The sequence below is a fragment of the Ailuropoda melanoleuca genome, chromosome 11 (assembly GCF_002007445.2).
Source record: "Ailuropoda melanoleuca isolate Jingjing chromosome 11, ASM200744v2, whole genome shotgun sequence".
Classification (NCBI taxonomy): domain Eukaryota; kingdom Metazoa; phylum Chordata; class Mammalia; order Carnivora; family Ursidae; genus Ailuropoda; species Ailuropoda melanoleuca.
The window spans coordinates 76,042,183-76,066,699 of NC_048228.1; the positions used below are offsets into that span (position 1 = coordinate 76,042,183).

Here is a 24,517-nt window from a genome sequence, read left to right on the forward strand (position 1 = left end):
GAATCCCCCCTCCCTCCCACATGCAACTCATTTTATTTTTTGCTTATTTAAAAATTTCTAAACAGGGCTTACCAGCAACATCAGATATAAAAGACATTGACAGTTTGATGAGAATTTCTGGCAGAATCGAGTGTGAAAGTCCAAACAGACATCTGTATGATTTTGTTGGAAACATAAGGCTTGATGGACATAGGTATGTAAAATTGGTCTTCATAAAAGCACAGAACTCACTGTGTCTCAAGTATGTTGCCCTGTTTTCCAAGCCTGGCTTTTCCAAGCCTGGGTGTTTTCCAAGCCTGGGTGCGTATTCTTTTCTCATGCTCTAAGTTTGAATGCTCAAAACCTCTTTCTTAAGGATTTGTATGTTACTTTCCACCAAGAGTCTTTTTGCAGAAATGTTAGCTCTTAACGGTATGAGTGTGGTACCGCTGATGTTTGCAGGGACATGCCAGGCTTCTGGCACATTGTTTCGTGGCTTATTCTTTGGCCAGAATACTTATTTATAGGCCTATCTGCAGTCTTCATGGCTTGGGTCCTTACCTGTGATCTATTAGGTGCCTCAAGGAGTTTAACTCTACCCCCAAGGAGTTCATTGTACTGGATAATTTCTTGTCTTCTTTTCTGTATCATTTCATATGCTCTTTTCTAGGCCACGTTATCATCTGTAGTTATCTTTGCCATTACCTGATTCCTGCTCTTCTTCCCTGCCCATTTCTCTTTCCTGACTCTTCCCTCATTGATTCAACCAGTATTAAGCACCTAGTGGCCTAAGCTAGTTACAGGTGTTAAGGAGACCTCAGTGAACAAAAGAGATAAACATACCTGCCCTTGTGAGCTTACTTTCTTGCAATAAGGGAAGGGCAAACAAATAATACAATGATAAATAAGAAAACTTTATACTGTAGAGAGTGACAAATGCTTTGGAAAAAAAATAGCACAGGACAAGGCAGATTGGGAGTCCTTGGGAGGGAATCACTTTGAGTTAGGATTGTTACAATAAGCCTCTTTCAGCCGGTAACATTTGAGCCAGGTGAGTAGCAAGTGAGGAAGTTAGCCATTCATATATCTGAAGGGAGAGGATTCCAGGGGGAAGGAATAGTCAGTGGAAATTATTAGTTATAGTACTATATCATCTTAAAGTGGGAAAGCATCTGGAGTAGTTACAGAATTTCAGGGAGGCCAGTGTAGTTAGAGTGGAGTCACCAAGAAAGAGTAGTGAAAGAAAGACCATGCAAGGCATTGAAAGCTATTGTAGGGTGCTAATCTGAGTGAAATGGGGATCCGTTAGAGACTTTGCGGTGGGGGGGAGGGTGGGTATCAACAGTTCAGTTTTGGACTTAATAAGTTTGTATCAGGGAGGCAGATGAATACGTAAGCCTGAAGTTTGGGATAGAGACCTGTGTCATGAGATAAACGTGGGAATAGTTGGTGTAGATAATTAAAGCCATGGAAATGGAACAAATCACTGAGGGTGAAAGGGTATGCATGGAAAGGTGAGGAGTCCCAAAGACTGTCCTAAGACTCCGCAACATTAAGGCCGAGAAAAAAGGAGGGACCAACAAAAGAAACCAAAATCAGATTGGTAAGAAGAAGCTGAGATATAGGGAGGAAACTCTATCAAGGCAGTGGGAGTGACTAAAGTGGGTCAAATGTTGCTGCTGGTCAAGTGCAGTGAGACTGAGAATTAATGGTTGGATTTATCAAGTAGAAATCCTTGAGCTTGGTTAGAACAGGTGGAGCCTGATGAAGTGAGTCTGAGATAGTGGAAGAAGTTGAAAATACCAGGTTTAGACAGATTTTCCGAGGAGCTTTGTTGCAAAAGGGACCAGAAATGGAGCAGAACCTGGCAGGAAGAGGGGGGTCTTTCCGATCTCCCTCCCTTCTCTTCTCCCCTGTCTCCTTTACATTACAGTATACCTTACCTACCTTACCTAGATGTCGTGGCCAGCTAAATGCCCTAGTTCATTCCACCAGCCTGAGAGATTGTCAGTGCTTTCATTATTTTGTAATTGCATTATTATATAGTATTTGAATTCTAAAGGACATTTGAAATATACCCTAAACTGTCATCCTCATTCAGATCCACCAAAAGCTTTCCTGTAATTTGTGAAGTAATTATATATTGTTCTAAAATTTGCACAGAGTGACCTCACAGAATGAACATATGGTTATAGACTAATAATAGAGTTGGCCATTTATATAAGTAATGTTTCTGTAGTCTGACATTCCTAACTGGCCAGCTTCCATTTCTTATCAGTCCCCCATCAAAATCAATTTCAAGCAAATCCACACAGTGGAAGAGAAACTTTGTATGATCGTTCCAAGATTTAGGGTACAGATAGAATTTATGTAATATGCTTTAAAATACATGAAGTGGAAACAGATACCTTTGTATCTGTAGCACATTTGACTTTTACAGTGATTACCCAGCACTCTTGGAGCCTCTTCGTTTGGAATGAGTGTTCTTTGATTCCATTATTAAGGATGAGAGTCATTGTCTAATGCCAGAATTTTTGGAATTCCAACTCTGATGAAATCTAATAACTAACTCTTGTTGAGTCCTTGTAATTGAAAAGTAGTATTTTTTTTTTTTTTGCTTTTGAAGAGTTTGTACCTAATTCCAATCAATCCATACCACAAATGCTGAGGTGACAGTTGTCATATTAGACCCCATTGTATATGTGAGGAACCATTGGCATCTATGTATCCCAGAGCATAGTCTAGCAGCTTCCCAAGAACTTCTTGGAAATGTGCTTTAGGCCTAAGGTCCCCTCCCAACTCTGAAGTGCACCCCGAATCTTGAGATATACACAAGAGGGGTTCACTTCCAGATGGATCTGAAAGCCATGCTGTTGTGCAGAAAGAATGAGAATTGTAGACGCTGCATTCTTTTTCTAGATTGGCATACACTGTTTCCTAAAGGCTTATTTAAGTAGAGGGCTTTAGGTACTGTTATTACCCACCCATCTGGATTGATTTCACCTGAGCCCCAGTGACCTTTGTGTAGTTCCTGAAAGAATGTCAAGGACCCAAGCCCATACTAGCTTTAGACGCCTACCAGACCATAAAAAGCCCACCAGAAATGGAAGACTCAACCTCACTTTGCCTTTACTGGCCAAGAAGTTGTAACAAGTTCTGTGTTCTCTGGAAACTTTTCTTAGGAGAAGATTTCCTTCCGTTTCCAGAAAATTTTTTTAATGTATTTTTCTTTATATTTGACATTTCTTTCCTGCTTTTTTTTTTATTATGTTAATCACCATACAGTACATCCCCGGATTCCGATGCAAAGTTCGATGCTTCATTAGTTGCGTATAACACCCAGTGCACCATGCAATACGTGCCCTCCTTACTACCCATCACCAGTCTATCCCATTCCCCCACCCCCCTCCCCTCTGAAGTCTTCAGTTTGTTTCTCATAGTCCATAGTCTCTCATGTTTCATTCCCCCTTCTGATTACCCCCCTTTTCTTTATCCCTTTCTTCCCCTACCGATCCTCCTAGTTCTTATGTTCCATAGATGAGAGAAATCATATGATAATTGTCTTTCTCTGCTTGACTTATTTCACTTAGCATTATCTCCTCCAGTGCCGTCCATGTTGCAGCAAATGTTGAGAATTCGTTCTTTCTGATAGCTGAGTAATATTCCATTGTATATATGGACCACAGCTTCTTAATCCAGTCATCTGTTGAAGGGCATCTCGGCTCCTTCCATGATTTGGCTATTGTGGACAATGCAGCTATGAACATTGGGGTGCATATGGCCCTTCTCTTTACTACGTCTGTATCTTTGGGGTAAACACCCAGTAGTGCAATGGCTGGGTCATAGGGTAGTTCAATTTTTAACTTTTTAAGGGACCTCCACACTGTTTTCCAGAGTGGCTGTACCAACTTGCATTCCCACCAACAATGTAGGAGGGATCCCCTTTCTCCACATCCTCTCCAACAATTGTTGTTTCTTGCCTTGTCTATCTTTGCCATTCTAACTGGCGTAAGGTGGTATCTCAGTGTGGTTTTGATTTGAATTTCCCTGATGGCTAATGATTTTGAACATTTTTTCATGTGTCTGTTAGCCATTTGTATGTCTTCATTGGAAAAGTGTCTGTTCATATCTTCTGCCCATTTTTTTGTTTATTTGTTTCTCGTGTATTGAGTTTGAGAAGTTCTTTGTAGATCTTGGATACCAGTCCTTTATCTGTAGCGTCCTTTGCAAATATATTCTCCCATTCCGTGGGCTGTCTCTTAGTTTTTTTGACTGTTTCCTTGGCTGTGCAGAAGGTTTTTATCCTGATAAAGTCCCATAAGTTCATTTTATCTTTTGTTTCTCTTGCTTTTGGAGATGTGTCGTGAAAAAGGTTGTTCTGGCCGATGTCACCTGCTTTTTTTAATACTAAAATGAAGACATAGCGATGGGAAACATTGAGCCATTTCACCTTGTGTAGTACATTTCCATCAAGAATCCCACTATATCGGGGCACCTGGGTGGCACAGCGGTTAAGCGTCTGCCTTCGGCTCAGGGCGTGATCCTGGCGTTAAAATCGAGCCCCACGTCAGGCTCCTCCGCTATGAGTCTGCTTCTTCCTCTCCCACTCCCCCTGCTTGTGTTCCCACTCTCGCTGGCTGTCTCTATCTCTATCGAAAAAAAAAATAAAATCTTTAAAAAAAAAAAAAGAATCCCACTATTGCTGTGAGAGCTTNGAGCTTGTACCTTTCTGATATCTCTGTGTGAGATTGTGTCAACCAACAACCTGCCATATGGGTAGTTTTACCAAGAACCCACAAAAGACCCAACATGGCCTTTATTCATGAAAAAATGTGGTTTAAATTATATGGAATGGATATCCTCAATTTGCTGTCACTTCAGAGGAATGTTTAAGACTTGTTAGATGCTTATCATTGATTGGAAACTTAAAGTTCTTGGAAAATTGATATTCAAATACAATAAATTACCCTAGAGATTTTAAATACAGGACTTATCTCTGTAGGACAGAGATGGCAATGCAAATGAATGATGAGATCTGTGTATTTACCTTGCCTTTTCTATTTTTTGAACCTTTATTATGCATAAAGCTATTTTTAATTAGGTGTGGGAGGGGGAGCAGATCCCCTAACCTCACCGCTTCCAAACATCTCAGAAACCTAAACAGACGTACTAAATCAGGAAAAGCCTTAAATAGGTTTGAAAATTAGCCTCTGAATTCCAAAACATTGCCTACTGTCTTGGATTGTGAAGTTGTAGGAAATGGCTGGTTTGGTTTGGTGCTAAGGAGAAGCAACTGAAATGCTTCCCTCCAGCTGTCCTTGTGTAAAAAAAATTATTCTTACTGGTAGAAAAATTACTTCTTTTCTAAAAATAAAGTAAATGTGAGAAGGGCTATTTTAATAGCAGAACCTTCGCTGGAACTATGTAGTAGCTATAGAATTCTGAAGCATTTTAGAAAATGTTGTTTCTAATGTCAACATCATCTGTCATAGCACTGTCCCCCTGGGAGCAGATCAGATTCTCCTTCGAGGCGCCCAGTTGAGAAATACACAATGGGTTCATGGAATAGTTGTCTACACTGGACATGACACCAAGCTGATGCAGGTGGGATTTTTATCTATGAAAACCTTTGGACCTATTCTCTTAAAAATGAGCTATTTGTAGCTCTCTATGCAGTCGTCCCAAACATAGCCGACCATCTGTCACGGATTCCAGAGCCCCACTCTCTACATTCAGAATCTTGTTCTTCGGTGTTTGGGGCCATAAAATGGCTCATGCTCTCAAGAATAATTTCATCAGAGATCAACAATGCATGAACTCTCGATGATTTTATGTATTGGTCCTCTGGCAACATTTACTCACCATGGCAGTGGCTGATACTAGTCGTCTATGCAATGATGATTGCTCGACATTAAAGTATTTGTTTTATAATTTTATTTTAATACAGTGATCAAAGTTTAGAGCTGTTTTCATTTTTTCGTAAAACTAAAAGAAGAATTTGCGAATCAAATGTTGACCCTTTTTTGGTAACATTTTTATGTTCAGCCATTTTTAATCAGCTTTAGTCTTAGCACTTGTAATGTTGACACATGCCTGGAGATGCTTCTTCTCTGTGTTACAATATAAGTGGTTCAATGGTTAGATGGGTAGGCAAAACTATTTTAAGATACTAAATGAAAATCTGCTTTAAGGTCTGATAACTTTATAAATTGTAAAGTGACAGAGACCTCATCAACAGACAAATGGGACGGCTATTAATGATTCCACCCAAACCATAATGATTCCACCCCTAACCATTCTATAAATTCTGTAAACCATTATTTTGTATCTATTACGACAGATTTAATTTTCTGTTCTATGGATGCCTTGGTTAGCAGTGATGTAGCATAATCATTAACATTAACCACAGCTGAGGAAACTTACTTCTGTTATTCTTTATAGCCAGGATGACTTAGATTGTTGTTGTGTTCAGTAAAACAGTTCCTAAATGCCACCAGAAATACAGAAACCAGAGATCCTTTAAATGTGGCCCTTCATACTTTGAAACATCCAGGTCACTGATGATGGGTGCATAGGCCACCCTCTCTGCCTCTTTTCCTGAGCTGAGCTGCTAAATGCCTCTCATCTGCCCTGTTTGCTTAAGTAGACAAGTAACGCATTGTTCATCTTCCTTGCCACAATGCAAAAGTTATGTTTCTAAAAAGAATATTATTCCCTTCTCTTATTATTGTTTTACATCCTAGAAAAAGGCTTAGTGGTATAGTGTCCTTTAGGGGAAAACAAAAGTGATTGACATTTGACAGATTAGTACATCTGTGACTTTTTTTCTGTATAATTTTCGGGTGTCTACCCATGTCTAGATTTTGAGTTGTGACTTACTTTGTCATCTTCATCAAAATACCAAATACATTATTACTAAATCAATTTGTCCACATTTTTTATTGCTCATCTTGTTTCTTTCTACAGAATTCAACAAGTCCACCACTTAAACTCTCAAATGTGGAACGGATTACAAATGTACAAATTTTGATTTTATTTTGTATCTTAATTGCCATGTCTCTTATCTGTTCTGTGGGCTCGGCCATTTGGAATCGGAGGCATTCTGGAAAGGACTGGTATCTCAACCTAAACTGTAAGCATTAAAGTGCCTATTGTATTTATTTTTTTCTTCCATTAAATACATGTATTTGTTTCACGGCTGATGGGATTTCCTGTAATTCCTAAAGAGAAGACCTTGTTGCCAAGATAACGGGGTATTTAATTTTTATTTTTCAAAGCAATTTCCAGTAAAAGAAAGTATAATGTTGTTAAAGTCTCTAAAATTTCAGACTCCTTAAAACTATAATGATCACTCTAGAGTAGTATAAAATGTTAGTTTATTAATATTATTATTTTTTTAAAGATTTTTTATTTATTTATTCGACAGAGATAGAGACAGCCAGCGAGAGAGGGAACAAGCAGGGGGAGTGGGAGAGGAAGAAGCAGGCTCATAGCGGAGGAGCCCGATGTGGGGCTCAATCCCATAACGCCGGGACCACACCCCGAGCCAAAGGCAGACGCCCAACCGCTGTGCCACCCAGGCACCCCTATTAATATTATTTTTATTAATGTTATTCATTCTTTAAAAATATTTTAACATTGGTGGTTAGCTAGCTACCTGGTGAAGAAAGCAGATTGATTATATTTAAAACACGAAAAGGGGGCGCCTGGGTGGCTCAGTCGTTAAGTGCCTGCTTTCCACTCAGGGCGTGATCCCAGTGTTCTGGGATGGAGCCCCACATCAGGCTCCTCCGCTGGGAGCCTGCTTCTTCCTCTCCCACTCCCCCTGCTTGTGTTCCCTCTCTCGCTGCCTGTCTCTCTCTCTCTGTCAAATAAATAAATAAAAAATCTTTAAAAAAATAAATGAAGCACAAAAAAGTAGAGCACATGCCTGTAAAATGTTTAAATTGAATGTACTTTCATTTGAACTCATGAATGCGGTAAATTCCTTATTAATGGTCGTCTTGTCTTAGGGAAAGTCCTATTAAATAGGTTCTTTTTGGACCATCTATCCTTTTACTATTGTGGGATTAATGTACCATCCCCAAATATTGCTGGAAAATAAGTTTGCTTACCTTTTAATGAGCACTTCACCAATAAATATTTAATTTCCAGAAGTATGAAAACAAATTCTAGTAAAACTTGTAGCAAAATTGATTTTTTTCATTTTTTATCATATTGATTTAGTTTTGTGGCTATTCCAACTTTTTTTTTAAACATTGATTTACTATTTCAACATCAAAACTGTTACAATTCCTATCAATTTATTTCTTCATATACTTTACAGTGTGTCTGCCATAGCAGTTCTATTTTCATTATTGAAGAGGAAGGGTGTAATTTACCTAGGGTACAGCCCTACATTGTTTTTGCTATTTGGGTTAGTTTTGCTGCTGTTTTGTTTGATTGCTTTTAAGACATGCTTTAAATCAGTAGTGCTTTTTAAGAATTTACATAAGAGGGATTTTATCCAATGGAGATTTTACATTTATAAAGCTGCAATCCTGTTCCTGATACCTCTAAACTTCCTGTTTGGAACAGGATTTGAAATACCTGATAGTGCTTAATAGTTCTTAATAGTACTAACAACATACTGAACACAGAAGGTGCTGTTCCATCTGGAATGTATTTGAGTATAAGGATATGCTATCAGCACAGTGTTCCTCCCAAACTATCTAGATATGTGTGTAATATGGAAAATTTTTGTTATGCTAAAGTTCTGATCAATGCAAATGAAATATATAAAACTATAAATGACTTTCTTCCCACCTCCCCCAACAGATGGTGGTGCTAATAATTTTGGACTGAATTTCTTGACCTTCATCATCCTTTTCAACAATCTCATTCCTATCAGCTTGTTGGTGACATTAGAAGTGGTGAAATTTACCCAGGCATACTTCATAAATTGGGTAAATATGAATTATTATTTTTCATTATTATAAATGTTTTGTCTTTTTTATTTTGATAGGGTCTTTTGAAGATTTTATTTTATTTTTTAAGTTATCTCTACACCCAACGTGGGGCTCGAACTCACAATACCGTGATCAAGATTTGCACACTCAACCGACTGAACAGCCAGGCACCCACCTCATAGCATCCTTTGATCTCTCAGAAACAAAATCTTAATGATACCTTACCTTTTATTCACTACAAGAGGACATTTCAAAATATTTTTTACTCTAATATAATTATAACCAATTTATTTGACATAGAAAAGTCAATAGCAAAAACTCTTACCTCAGAATCACACAAGTTTATAGACCAGACATTCTGGGGAAATAGATCTCCAGTTAAGGAAACCTATTTTGGGTTACATCGTTAGTGGTCTTGGAGAAAAGGAGAACTATGAGGTTCGGGGGTAAAATATCTGGATTATTGTTGTATTCTATATTTACTAGCTGTGTCAACTTTGCCAAGCCACCTGACTTCTTTGAGACTTATTTTCTTGGGCCTTTACATAGGAATGATAAAACATGCTTTCCCAGCATCTCACAGTGGTAATATAGAGCAAAGGAATCTCACAACATAGCAAACAGCATTCTGAACAATTGAGTACTGTAGAAATAATACTGTATTCACTGCTTGTAACAGCCTGGTTGCCACGTTTTACATACCTATGTAGTTTATTTTCCCCCGCTGCTAAGTTCAGCTATGTTTAATTTTTTTCTTCTCAAATTTTTTTTAATCTTGGAAAAATGTGCTGGACATCTGTTTCTTAAATATTTTGTTTATAGAATGTGTTGTTCTTACCAGAGTTAAGATTAATGAATTTATGTAAATTAAATAAACCTTCAGACTTAATCTGCCAGAAAGTTTAATTCTTTTTTGGGGGGGAAACTTAGGTATTATCTTTTGATGCTGTCTTTTTAAATTATTTAAAAGTCTTTCAAAGGAACGATATTAGGATTTTTAAAAATATAACTTATGATACTTTTGCCGTTGCTCGTTACCTTCCTATGGCAAAATGATCCACCTCAGCTGTCAAATTGCCTAATTCATTGGTAGAAGAGCAGTATAATTTAGAAATCTAAAATGAGCTGCAGGTGTGGCTTATTTCATGCAGGAAATGTGTTGCTGAAAAATTATGTAATAAAATTGTGTAAATACAATTAAAACCTATTGAGGTTTCCCACTTCACAATAAGAAATCATACGGTGACTCATTTTGAAAATCAAATAACTAGTTAGTCACTTTATTATTTTTTACTTGGATTTTCAAAAATAATATTTGCTTCAAATAATGACATAATTTGAGTGTTGGAGCAACCCAGCAGGCTTGTGCTTTTCAGTCACCTTTCTATTATACAGATATTCTGTAACATTCCTGACAGGTCTGTTCTTATCAGACAGCTCTGCTGTGTGTGGAAATGAGATGCCCCCCTTTGATACTGGTTCTACCTGATCTTTTATGAAAATGTCTAACTTGTTTCTGAATGATAGCCTTGCAAAGTATTGGGACTCAGCTTGGGCGCCTGGGTGATTCAGTCGGTTAAGCATCCCACTCTTGGTTTTGGTTCAGGTTGTGATCTCAGGGTCGTGAGATCGAGCCCTGCATCGGGCTCCGAGGTCAGTGTGGAGTCTGCTTGAGATTCTCTCTCTCCCTCTCCCCCCACTCACATGCTCTCTCTCTCTCTAAAATAAATTAATTAATTAAAAAAAAAAAGAACTTGGCTACTCTGCCTATTTTTCTATCGCATCTTCCCCCCATCTCATTCTGTTCCTTATTAGACTTATTTCCAACTTACTCCCCATTCCATTCATTCCTCTCTGAACATTGCTCAGTTGTCTAATATCCTTAAAACGTGGCACGTACAAGTCAACAGCCTACTTCAGAAATGATGCTGATCAGTCTGAGATGCAAATGTGGAAAAGATCAGATATGTCCTTTTCCTTTGACATGTGAAAATCAGTAAACCCTGACTTGCCAATAAAATGGTGTACTGTGGAAAATACTTATTCTTATAGGGGTAATAGTCAGGCCTCATAATGTTTGGGTACAAAACAAGTACAAACTGGTACAAAAGCTGTACATTTTTGTTTGGGTTTTGAGAAGTGCACTCCTTTTGCTTTCAAGTGTATACAATAGAAGTTGAGCCAAGAAAGTATAACCAGATAGAATCTCTTAGGTAATTTTTCTAGGGGTTTAAAATCTTAATTACTTGAACAATGTTTAGTTGCTGTTATTTTAGCTACATTAAGTACTTACATTATGTCGGACACTTTAGGAAGCACTTCACATGCGTTATCTTATTTAATCCTTACCATAGGTCACATATCTAGAAAATGGTAGAATTATAGAAAATCAAGATTGCCTGATTGCAGAGATCTGCTCTAACTGCCACACTGTCCTGCCCTCAATGTGAAATATACCGAGTACTTTTCCAGGAAAGCAGCTGAAATGGTATAGGGATGGCAAGAGATGAGAGTGGTTTCAGATTATAGCTCACTAGTTAAATAAAATTTCGGTCAATCTCTTGTTACCACTTGCATTTAGTAATTTCTTTTATTTAAAAAAAAAGGATCTCGACATGCACTACGAACCCACAGACACTGCTGCTATGGCTCGAACATCTAATCTGAATGAAGAACTTGGCCAGGTAAACTGAATTTCTTGTTGATACATTAAATGGGAAGTCAGAGTCATTGTAATTTCTGCCATATGTGGCAACTTCATATGAATTGACAGCTCCTAATTTTCCTTTATTTGAATAATCCGCATAAATACAAGTTAGTACATAATTCTCATTTTTAGTAAATGAAGTTTTGAAAACAATATTTAAAACCTATTTTGCTCTAAGTATTGCACTAAGGGATTTCCTTCAATATATAATCTGGTTAGTAGTAAAGTATTGGCTATTTTTCAATGATGAATTCTCGGTATTAAAATTGCTCATAGCTTTTGACCAGAAAGGAAGAAAAAGTTAAATTGATCAATGAGGCTGTGTTAAGTCAAAGTATGAAAGTAATCAAACAGGAATTTTAGATTTATAATTCATACTATATTCAGATATATGTGTATCTTTGTAATCCATATTTACTTATTAGCTCAGGAAAAATTTTTACTCTGTATTTTTCCCATTTGCTCACTCTTACTATTCAAATAACATTTTGGCCAGAATTATCTTTTTCTTACCAGTCCGGATGTTATATGAAGTTAATTGCACAAGCCATTACTAATTCTGTAATTGTTATGTTGAGAAATCCTGGTAGATGTTTTAGTCCTCCAAAAATGTTAAGTAACAGTAGTGGCACTTTCTAGTGGAAATTCAGACCATGTCAAGGCAGATTTCTGTATGGCTGCAGTTTTTCTACATACATGAAATGATTTATTGCTAAAATACTTTTTTAAAAAAACTTGAATATATTCCTTAATGCATGTGAAGAAAATTATCAGTTAATAGCATTCATGGTGCCCCTATGATGTAACAAGATTGATAAAAAGAATTACTTTAGGGGTATTTTCCCCCTCTGTGAGAGACTGGCATAAAAAGACTTCTGATAATGAGAAATTTTTAACTTTTTTTAAGGTAAAATACATATTTTCTGACAAAACTGGTACTCTGACCTGCAATGTAATGCAGTTTAAGAAGTGCACCATAGCTGGAGTTGCTTATGGGTGAGTTTTTCCCCTTTATTTAGAATGTGAAACACACATTTAATTAGTGCTAATAGTTTGGTATGTTTTGAGAATTCTTATTAGGGGAATTTTTTTTAATATAAAGAGCCCCTGTTTTGACTTCAGCACACATGTATGTTTTGTGTTATAGTTTGAAATTGTTTTTCATTTGGAATTACCTGTGAGGTGGAGACTCTGCCCAGTAATATTTCCATGTTGGAGTTGCTGAAGGTCTCTATCTGGCTCTGGTCATGAAGTAAAAGTACAGGTCCCTCTACATTGCCATCAAGTTAGAGTACAACGTCCTAATAACGTGCAGAGTGTCCTTGGGCAGTTTTCAAGTTAAAATATTTTTGTTTCTCTGTTTAATCTCTGTTTTGTTTCTCTAGTTATCCCTTTGATTTGTTTTTTCTTATACTGTCTCTCCTCTTTGCAGTCACAGAGCAATCTAAATTTCTGATGGTGGGAAGGAGGTAGGGACACGAAACTCTTAAATCTAGGGTATAATGAATACCCTCAGAAACTTTCATCAGGCTCCTAATGTCCTTGAGAATATGCTTGTTAATACCCCATTTCTTTCTTTCTTTGAGTTATGTTTACCCAAATTGTTCAAAAGCCTTTTTTTAAGTACTTTTTAGGATAATGTGAAAAAATTAATCTGTACATTTTCTAAAAGGAGTTGATCAAAAGATGAAACTTTCCTTAGTTGGAGTGACCTTGACCATGGCCTATTATCAAATTTTCCAACTATCTTTCTAAGTGAGACTGGGAAATACTGATCCCTTAACCATTCAAGCACCGGCACTCGCATTTTGGGTTTTCTGGTTTGTACTCACACTTCCCCACTCACACGCTGTCTCCAAACAGTAAGCTAGTATAAAAATAATGTATTGAATTTTGAAAATGCCTTAGTTAGAATTATAAATAAATAAATAACCATTTGGTAAAAAATTCTAAAAGCAAATGGTCACTCCTATACAGGGTCTACAAAGAAAAGTAGACGGAGGTAGATATCCTTATTCTCTGGGTTAGCAGAGAGTGTGACTAAAATTGACTTCAAATTGTGTGTAAATGAAGCTGAAAAGACATTTGATCAAATGGCTTTTTCACACTTGCAAAGGCAGGATGTTAATTTAAGGAGCATACTTAACTGTTTCCAGGTCTAGATGCCATTTTGCATCATTCCTCTTTATCTGAAGCCCTCCCAATTCTCCTAGAAAAGGCTGTCCTTACTCCTCCCCACCAGTTGCCACCAGCCTTGTCATTTGGTTAGCTGCTGTAGAAGGGGAGATGCAGCCACACTTTTTGATGTCATGCGTATTTGACCCACAAGTATGCCAGGCAAGAGAAGGAAAGGCCTGTTTTGATGCTAGCATTTGTTGTATTGTACTTGCTGACAGATTTATGAAGATTGTTTTTACAAAAATTCTGCATTCATAAGTGAATTTATTTGGAGAGTGGTCTCTTTGATAATTGACATCCTTTTTCTGTTTTGCCAGTTTCCAGTTGAACAAGCAAGTTCTTCAAATGAGTAATTATTGATTGTGAACTTATCAAAACACAAAGCTAGAATGAGATCTAGCCTCTCTTCTGCATTTTGTCAAGTTTTTTCTTACTCTTGTAACAAGCCCTGAAACACTTCCAGGCAGTAGTTCTAAAGAGCAGTGTTCTTTCTGGGTCTATTGGTGATATTATCATTAACAACCACTCTTTGATAGGGTCGGTTTGAGACTGGTAAATATTAAAGTAGTATAAAGAGTTAAGAACTGTCATCATTTAGATCAAGTTTCCACTAAAACAAATTTCCTCTTGGGCACATAACATCTCTTAATATTGAGATGAAGCCATAAGACATGACCTCTAGTCCTAAATTTGTCACTAATTCACCATGTAACTATCAATAATTCCTTTCAACTCTTCCGAACTCCTTAAAATGAGAACCATGGGATAAGATGATCTCTAAAGTTGTTTTTCAGATATAAAATTCTGGATATAAAAAACTTAAAAGCATGTTTTATTAGAAATAAAAGGTGCTCCTTTGTTTGCAGAATTTAACTATATAAACAGAAATACATTTCTTTCTCGGGTGATATATCATGTTTCTGAAAATACAGGAAGCCTTGCAGAGTGAAGCTAGTCGTTAACCTGTTCCCAATAATCATGTCGTGTTGTGTATGTGCGTTTAGAATCCTTAACCCTGATTTTTTATCACCACCACCTCCCCCAAACATCCTGATGGACAATTGGAATGTCAGCGTTGTAGAGAGTGGTTGATTTATGAAGTTGTTGATACAGGACACTTCAGATGCTTAGGTGTTTACAGTAAGAGACGCATCACTGTTCCTTAATTCCACCAAACTCAGCAAGAAAAGTAATTACTGTCAACCATCTTTCTGTGGGAATTTCCTCTGGCGACTTGGGTTATCAGAACCCAGACAGGGAAATAACACGGTTTTGCAATCCCGTTAGTGCTGTAGCAGTGTTAACACTTGTTTAATATGGGGAGCTATTACGTCCATGTACCTTCATCTCTAGCAGGAGAAAGAAAGCATGATGTTTATCCCCCCAGGATACACCAGGATAAAGGAGAACACCCCCCCATTTTCATATACTAACAAATGCTTTTGGGGTTACAATTTCAGAACTGATCCTTCAGCATTTTTTAAGAGTAAGATAAAGCCTAGTTTTACCCTAGGTAGAGTCAGAGGTGAGTTCTGTTGGCTTTTGTGGCTTTCTTGAAGAACCAGACTTGGAGTCTCTTCGTTTTCCCTAGTATTCCTTAGGTTTGTAAGAATAATATTTAACACTTACAACAGTTCTTCAGAATTTAATCTTGGTAATTTTTCTCTCATTTCACATAACCACTGCCCAAATTGGATTCATCATGGGCAACAAAATAAAGATTTGTACATACTTAGCAGTGATGAGTATTTTGTAGAGTTCAGCTTTGTCAGAGATGCGACTGTGTTTAAATTTACTAGATTGTTTCATTAGATTTTTCTTTGATTAAATGTAAATTGATGTCATTTGAAAATTTTACTACAAACTAGAAATTCTACTGTTAAACACTTGTTAAAATATCATTTCAGCAAATTCCTTCCTGTAGGGAACGAGTCAATTTTATTGTAACGGGAATACCAGTAATGGGTAAGGAGGTTTTGATGTTCAGTGGCTAGGACTCTCAATACAGTGAATATAATAGGCTATAATCCTGAGTATGATCTTTGTCGGTAATTTGGACCTTATTATTAGAATGAGCTGATGAGCTGACCCACGCTTTACACAGTATAGGCTCTAAAGTTAAAAAAAAAAAATTCTGGTAAGCCAACTAAACAGTGATTTTTGTTGCGTTAGTCGTTTAATCCATGTTAAAAACATTTCATTGACATTTCCCCTGTAAGTAAAAGATGAATTTTCTTTAAGCAATCTGTATGTATATATGAATACGATATGTGAATAGCTTAACATGACCATATTTTGTTTAACAATATGTTTGCTGAAAGAACCAGTATTCACATTGAGAAGAGATTCACCACAAGAAACCTCACAATTACCATAAAACTTAGCCCCAAGGTCTAGATTATAACCAACAGATTTATCTTACTGCCCACCATGGTAAGAGCTGGGTAAACACCATTCGTTTATTTATATACTTCAACAAATATTTTTATCTCCTCTGTGTATGTGGCACTTTGTTTAATGATGGGGTTGTAGTGATCAGCAAAAGTTCGCATGGTTTCTGCCCTCCTAAAGTTTATAGTCTAATTGGGGGTTAATGGATGGTAATTAAGTAATCAAAGATAAAACACAGTACAGAGGTCCACCTGAGTCTGTGATGGGGATTTGATCAAAGCAGGCAGGTCAGGGACTGCTCTGTGAGAAAGTGATGCTTGAGCTGAGATGTAAGAATGGGTGTAAGTGAAGAACTCACCAGGCAGATACAACAGTATCGACATGCACATGGAGGCAAATGACCAGATAGCACATACACACCAGAGCTGCCGGAGCAGCAGTCACGGGGACACTCATGCAGGCAGGGGCAGTAGCCGGCGAGTGGGTCTCCTGCTGCTTATCATATTCTGAATAGCATTTGCCAAGGCTGGACTAGACCAGGAGAAGGGACCCTGTGCCTTGAGCTTTGCATCTTTTAAGCTAATGGACTTGAGATGCACTGGCCCCGCTCCTGATATGAGATCGGGGACTGCCGTCCATCACCAGTGCAACTTGGCAGAACCTTAGCACCGTATTTTTGCTTGGGTAGCACTGGCTCTCCCCTGGAATAGTCTGGGGGGTGGCTAGAGTCCAAGCCTTGAGGTTGATCAGAAGTGGCTGCCTTCAACGCTGGGCTGTAGCCAGTTTCTACAAAGTTTCACAGTAGGTCACTTTTTCTGGGAGTCCAGCCCACAGGAGGCTTGTTTAGCCCTTCCTCTCAAGCATCAACAAAAGTCATTTGGTACAAGAGAGAATAGAGAGTAGAGGGGACTGCCTTCATTGTGACTAAAGACAGTGGATACTGCCCTGGAGGGAGTCTCATGCTTTGGAGGTGGAAGGAGGTACCTTGGGAAGGATGCGGATCGTGTCATAGCCAGTTTGGTAGAAGGGTAGAGGGAGTGGGATGGACACTGAGGGAGTGAAAGGACTCCACGTGTTTTCAGTGAAATTTATATTTGTCAAAAACAATGATTGACTTTACATTTGTACTGAACCCTGCATTTTTTAAACTCAATCCATACCTAATTAATTTAAAGAAAAAATATTGAGTGGTCATATGTAATGAAAGAAATGAGAGATAAGAAAATCTGTTCTGGCTGCTAAGAGAGTAGATCTTAAATTTTCCCACCACAGGCAGACACACCACAAAATGGTAATTATGTGACAGATGCAGGTGTTAGCTCACACTGAGGTGGTGATCATGGTGCAGTATGTAACTGTAGCAAGTCATCATGTTGCATACGTAAACTTGTGCAGTGCTATTCATCAATTATATCTCAACAAAGCTGGAAAAAAATTGAACAATAGAAAGAAAAATTTAATATATAAAGAAAAGAAAATCTGCTCTGCCATCTATCTTCTGACTGAATACGTGAGTGGCTGGTTGAAACGAAAGCTACACATCAGTCAGACTTTTCCTGGTGCTCAAAAGAGCTAAGGGATGAAATTAAAATTATTGATAAGTGTGTCTTCCATTCGAGATTATAAATGGCTTAATGAGTGAATTATGGTTTAAGTGAAAAATTTTGAGGATCAGTTAATCTTTTAAAATGTGGTTCCATTTAATTATAGAAATGTAATTAACCTTTACTTTAATATACCTGTTTAAAGACCCATGACTTTATGGTAGTCAAATTTATATCTAAAATGTACTTGGCAGATTTTATCAGTGTGATAGTTTGTTCCTAGGTATTAGTATGTTTGTTTCCTTAAAACACTTTATTCTGATGACATAATAGGTAATTAATTTTCCATTGGTTTTAGCATGTATTTAAACCTCTGGGTTAAAATATTTCTTAGTGAATACTGAATTCAATGAATAAAATGAGTAAATTCCATGCACAAGAGGCAAGTTGGCTATCCTGTTACAGAGTAAAAATTTTGTAAACCTGCTTTAGTTACCATAAATCGTGTTCTACTTACTATACTAACTGCCATTCTTTCAGAATCAACTAAAAGTTCATTTTCTTAACTTTTTCAAGATCCATCTTTCCGTATTTTCTTTATTCATGGTTTTACGTTTCCAGCGTTTCTGTGATGATTTTTTCCTTTCTTTCTGCCCCTCCTCTTGCTTTCTGAAGCCATGTCCCTGAACCTGAGGATTATGGCTGCTCTCCTGATGAATGGTAAGCTGCATGGACCTTTCTGTCTCATTGAGTCCTTTAAAAGGTTTGCATTTCATTGTTTTGATAAACATATTTCACTACTTTGGGGGGGGAAGCATTATTGATCAGGTAGGGTAACAGAACCTATTTCTTGAAATCCAGTGAATAGCCTTGGTTTCCTATTGTATCACCTTTAGTCATTTTGCAAACATTTAGTTTAATGGTTGGGCTTGCTGGAGTTCTACATTAGGTATCTATAATAAAAGTCTGTAATGATCGACTTGGGGTCCCTGGGCTGTGAAGTAGCTAAGATTTGTTAGAGCGCAAGTTTTATGTTTTTTAGCTCAGCACTGCCACCTTCTGCTGCAATTTATGTACTGTCAGAGCCATAGAAAGATGCGGCTGAAACCTACCCAAGAAGTGGAAATTTCCTTTACATCTCTTTCCATTAGTTTAGTAAATCTATTTGGGGGCTAGAAAACAAAGATTTTTAAAAAGGAACAAATGTTGGAAGACTGTGTGCTACCAAGGACTAAAGTTAACTGGAATATAAATAATTTTAGAATGATTAAAAATGGCATTTTAGTTTTAATTTCCATACTTTTGAGGGATTTTGTTTCTTTCCCCTTAAAATCCCCCTCCACGGATTTACATTTTAATTTAGAACAGTACAAGTTTATTTTGATATTTCTGTAATTCATCATGATTTGGTGCCAATGAAACTTTAGAAAACATTCTTTTAATGCTGATAACTGTAGAACACGTGGTTTTAGAAGTGGTTATATTTTTATTTTCAGGTTATACATGTGTTTTATGATTTGGCCACATTTGCAATATGCATGGAAGTCTAATAACATCATTTAATATTTTTCAACTTGAATTTTATTTCAATAAAGTGGAGGTTTGATAATAATTTGCAGTAAACCTCATACCTATAATAATGACAGAGGCAGCTGTTTAATTCATGTGGTAACTGATGAGTGATCACATTTAAGCTCATTGCTTGGAGTGTCATCCCGTTTCAATACCTACACACAAGAGAATAATTTTTAGCATTTTTAGAAATATTCCAAAGCTTCTTACTGCTGGTGAATAATTCAAGTTAAATGAGGTAGCTATTCCCTTTTGTTCAATTCTTTAAGATGTAGTAAAATTTTGACGGTATCTATTTATTTATTGTTTTTCTGTAACATTAATATAATCCTATTAACTATGAATACTGTTCACTAATATAGAATTAATATACATTTTTCTAAGAGGACTCTTATTCTTAAGAGAAGGAAATTACCTTTAGTATATTTTCATTAAGATTGAATGGAAATATAAAAAATTGTTGTTTATTTACTCAGGTCATTTAAAAAATCCTACTTTCAATAGAGGTTGTTTTATGACTTCTATCACTTTTGGAAAGAGGATGTTCTATTATCCTAGTTAAGTGCTCTTTGTATAACACCCTTTTGAAAAATTTGACATTTGATATTCTAAACTACATAACTCCAAATAAGAAATGCCAGATTTTTCATAAATTATATGATTCTACTTAAATATTAGTATTTAAAAAAATAAACAATAGGAAAGGCACACACCACCTTTATAATAAAGCGAGCTTTATTTTAAATGCTACTTAGATTCCCCATCTATCAAATAGTTACCTGTAAGCCTGCAAAGATGAAAGAACAGATACTTCTTGAGCTTCTGCAGTGGTCAAGGATGCAGACTTTGGATTCTGACAACCCAAGTTCACATCCTGATCCTACGGGTACCCTTGAAAAAGTTACCTAATCTCTCTGCTTGCCTGTTCTCCTCTGGTAGAATGTGGACATCATAGGGAGGTTGTGAAGATTGAGTTCTGTTTTATTTTTAATTTTTTTAAGATTTATTTATTTGAGAGAGTGTGTGTGCATGTGACGGGGGGCAGGCAGAAGGAGAGGGAGAGAGACTCTCAAGCAGGCTCCATGCTGAGCACAGAGCCCAACTCGGGGCGATCCCGACAACCCCAAGATCACATCCTGAGCTGAAATCCAGAGTCCAATGCTCAACCAACTGTGCCACCCAGGTGCCCCAAGTGAGTTCCATTTTTTAAAGTGCTTAGAATAGAATGTAGACATAGTATACTCACAGAGAGTGTGAGTTCTGGTGTCTCTCACTCAGTCCTCATGGTATATTTGAAGAGTTGTGATTGACATGACCATTTTAAAATTGGTCAAATTTAGGCAAAGAAGCTAATAAGTAACTTGCCACAAAGTACACAACGGGGAAACATGAAAGTCAGAGTAAAACCTCACACAGCCTGGTTATAAAGTACGTGCTGGTCACTTTATGTGCTATAGACCTTAAGGAACTTTAAAGAATATATGCTTTCAGAGCACGAAATATCCTTACCATTTCAGCCGTGTTTTTTCTTTTCTTTTCTTGTTAAGGTAGCAAGAGCAGGTAGTTTAACTGACTTGATACAAGTTAGCACAGGGGGCAAAATTTTGTACATTCATATGTCTGGCATCTCCCCCAACCCCTCATCCAGTTGATTTCATGTTGCCAAGGAAACCAAGATAAAAATTGTGATCCTGAAAAGAAAAAAAGAAGAAAACAAACAAACAAGTGAGATCCTGGTTGAATCCTAAGCTCCAGGCATCTGACCACATCTTCATGCTGCTGGTCTTCAAGGATAAACTAGAGTATGGATAAACTAGAGTATAGATGACTGTATAAATCCAAAATCAAAGTTCAGGCCTGTCTGTCAGCAGCTTCACATTTCAGTTTGAAGTTCATTGAATTCCATATATAAAACCTGTAGCCTAGGTACATTTTACTGTCCTACTGAACCATATTCACCACAAATAGGTCAAGTTTAAAAAACATGTAATATTCAATACTTAAATGTGTGCAGATTATTTTGCATTTAGTGGAATTTGAGGGCAAACCTGTGATAATCTCTTGAGAGTATTTTCAAACATACCCTCTTGACATTAAAGATAATTAGTTGATGGCTGTAGCTTTACTCATTTAAATATATTAGTATAAAATAGTTTACAAAGATAAGACCATTCCCCAACCAGTAGCTACTTACTCCAAAATTGGTATGGTTTTCTTGGTATTGCCAATACCATAAGCTAACATATAACCTTACAGATTAATTCTTTTCTATTAAAAATCTACTATTGGAAAAGAGATCTGCTTATTCTCAGCATCCATGTAGCTCTTAAGATGTGATTTTCAACTATATGTTTTCATAGCCGTTTTTTCTTTTCCTAATGTTTACCATGGGAAATTTCAAGCATAAACAAAAGTAGACAGATTACCCATTCGCTCACTTCAGTAATATGCACTCAAGACCAATGTCATCTATACCTTTCCTTCACCATTATTTTGAAGCAAATCCCAGATAGCATATTTGTCTTCTTAACTATTTAATGTAGATTCCATACCATTCTGATATATTTTTTGAAGTTAATGCTACTGAGGATGATTCTCCAAAAGGATTTCCTTAATGTGTTCCATGCTTAGTCATTTCACTGTGGTTTTTAGTATTGTCTTAGTATCAGTGGTTAGTACTATTTTCTGGTCTTATTTATTTTCTCATTTCATCCTGGTCCATAATTATGTATGGAATGATTAGTATTTGTTTTTCTGCTGCAACAGCTAGACTCACGAAAACATCCTTCCAGGTGTGACTGTATAATAATGAGATCTAACACATCCAAATTAATGTTAGTCTTCAAAGTAGTCACGTTGACAGGTAATTTATTTATTTCAGTGATGCAGCTGTTTCACAGAATGTTTTTGGAACTCCTCTTTTGTAAATGCCTTCAGAAATACTTCGAGCCACACAGAAAAGCAACCTTATTACTTTGGTTAAAGCCGATGGACTTGACATGACTCTGAATAACAAAGTCCTTTCTAAAAATTAAATCTCCCTTTAAGGGATTTTGATTTGCAACCAATAGCATCATTTAAAAGCAGGAGGTGCAGATCCTTTCTAAAAATGGTGCTTTACTGTCCCACTACTTGGATCTTCCAGTACGAGCATGTGTGTAGTATGCGTGTGAGCATAATATACACATTTATTTTATGTGTAGGCTGTGCGTCTATTGCAAGAGGCTGACGTGGACTTTCTTGTTTTTAATTTTTAATTTATATTTGATTTTTTAAGTTCATAATGCATTAACCTGTTGCAAATTCAAAGGGTGTAAAGAGGGGAAGGTTTTTCTCCCTTCCCTGTCTTGGAGCCCTGCTCTCCCCACCGGAGGCAGGCAGTGTAAACAATTTCAGATGTACCCTTCCAGATCTGTTCTACACAGATACATGCGTGTATTTGTTTTCTCTCCTGTATTTACAGAGAGGGAAGCATACTCTACACCCTGTTTTGTGCCAGCTTTTCTTTTGACAGTATGTCTTTGAGATCAGTCCAAGATCAGCTGAAGAGCTTCCTGTTTTTTGTATAGTATTTGCTATGTGGATGTACCACAGCTTTTTAAAGCAACAGCCTTCATAGTACTTGAGTTATTTCTAATTTTCGCTGTTTAAAAAAAAAAAATGTGCTGCAGGGGCGCCTGGCTGAGTCAGTTGAGTGTCTGACTCTTGGTTTTGGCTTAGATCATGATCTCATGGGTCCTGAGAGCAAGCCCCGCATTGGGCTCCATGCTCAGCAGGGAGCCTGCTTCAAGATTCTCTCCCTCTGCCCATCCCTCCACGGACGGGTACGCTCTCACTCTCTCTCAAATAAATAAATCTTTAAAATGTGTTACAAGGAAGAATTTGTGCATACAACATTTTGCAACAGGTAGATAGCTGCTAGTATAAATTCCAAAGACTGGAATTACTGGATCAATGGGATACATGCATTTTAAATTTTGGTAGAAATTGCCCAGTTGTTCTTTTTTTAGAAGTTATGCCAATTTTCGTACTCACCAATGGTATGATTTATCTTTTCCATAATCACAACAGTGCAGAATTGTCCAATTTATTTCTGCCAAATTGATGCATTCATTTCTGTCATTATTGGGGAAACTGAAGTTTGTATTGAAAGGCACTGGTATCTCTTCTTCTGCTTATTGTTCTGCTTGCTGCATTGTTGATCTTTTTCATGTTCGTTTCTATGAGTTCTTTCTATTTTATGGAAGCTAACCTTCATTATATGAGTTGGAGATGGTCTTTCCCAGTTTTTTTTTTTTTTTGGCCTTTGATTTTGCTTGCAGTAGTTTTTGCTATGCAGAAATGTTTTAGCTGTATACATATATGTCAGATTTATCTATTTGTTTTGTTTCCTGGATTACGTGTGATACATAGGCCTTTTCCACTCTTATTTTTAAAATTTTCCCATATCTTTAGTATTTTTATTAAATTGTTCATCCATCTTGAGTTTATTCAGTTTATGGTGAAAAGTATGGATCTAACTATTTTTTCTTCTTTTCCTCATGATTCTTTTATTGACATGAATTTTGAATTTAAAAAACTTTCATAGTCCATACTGTCATATATGAAAATAGGTAATACTGATTAAGCCATATACATTCTAAATTTTCTGTTAATTTTTATTGCCATGGGGAGTCTTCATTTTTTTGTAGAGTCAGGAAATAATTATTTACACTGTATCATAGTTTGTAAATCACCCTGCAAGAAGCTACCATTTATATGGTATAGTGGACTACCTGCTCCTTGTTTTCCTTAAGTTACCCTCCCTATCTTAGTCCTTCTTGAAGAACACCACCATTTCTTTTGTCTCCTTGTATGCATAGTGCCATTTGAGAATTTCTATGGAAAAATCTAACAAAATGTTGATGTTGGCTTGCATTCGTATTTGCGAGCAGTTTGTAAATTCATAGTTTTGTCAACTGAGTTTAAATTATCACTTTTACTTTTAATACAGTTGGTTCTTATTTTGAAATAGCATGAGCATCCTAATTTTATCTGTTTACGTTTACTAAAATTGAACATTTTGTAAGCTTTCAGAGAGGGGTAGCGAGAGCTCCATGCCTGTGTTATCCAACCCAGGCTGTGTGGATTAGCAGATGAGTTGTTTATGGTTTTTATGATCTTGGAAAAGAAGCCACTTTCTGAGTGAAGAGTTCTTA

At 36.9% G+C, this 24,517-nt stretch overlaps 1 protein-coding gene across 4 annotated transcripts in view; it reads left to right on the forward strand.

Annotated features, from left to right (window-relative positions):
• The window catches only part of ATP8A1 (ATPase phospholipid transporting 8A1), a 225,937-nt gene that overhangs the window by 73,231 nt on the left and 128,189 nt on the right, over positions 1–24,517 (forward strand). For 3 of the 4 annotated variants that reach the window (XM_019801970.2, XM_019801971.2, XM_034671877.1), the window contains 7 exons: positions 66–193; positions 5,472–5,583; positions 6,946–7,111; positions 8,797–8,924; positions 11,534–11,611; positions 12,542–12,630; positions 18,423–18,467. In XM_019801970.2, coding sequence (XP_019657529.1) covers positions 66–193; positions 5,472–5,583; positions 6,946–7,111; positions 8,797–8,924; positions 11,534–11,611; positions 12,542–12,630; positions 18,423–18,467 — 746 coding nt within the window. The remainder of the gene's footprint in view (positions 1–65; positions 194–5,471; positions 5,584–6,945; positions 7,112–8,796; positions 8,925–11,533; positions 11,612–12,541; positions 12,631–18,422; positions 18,468–24,517) is intronic. The other variant, XM_019801972.2, reaches the window with a different exon arrangement.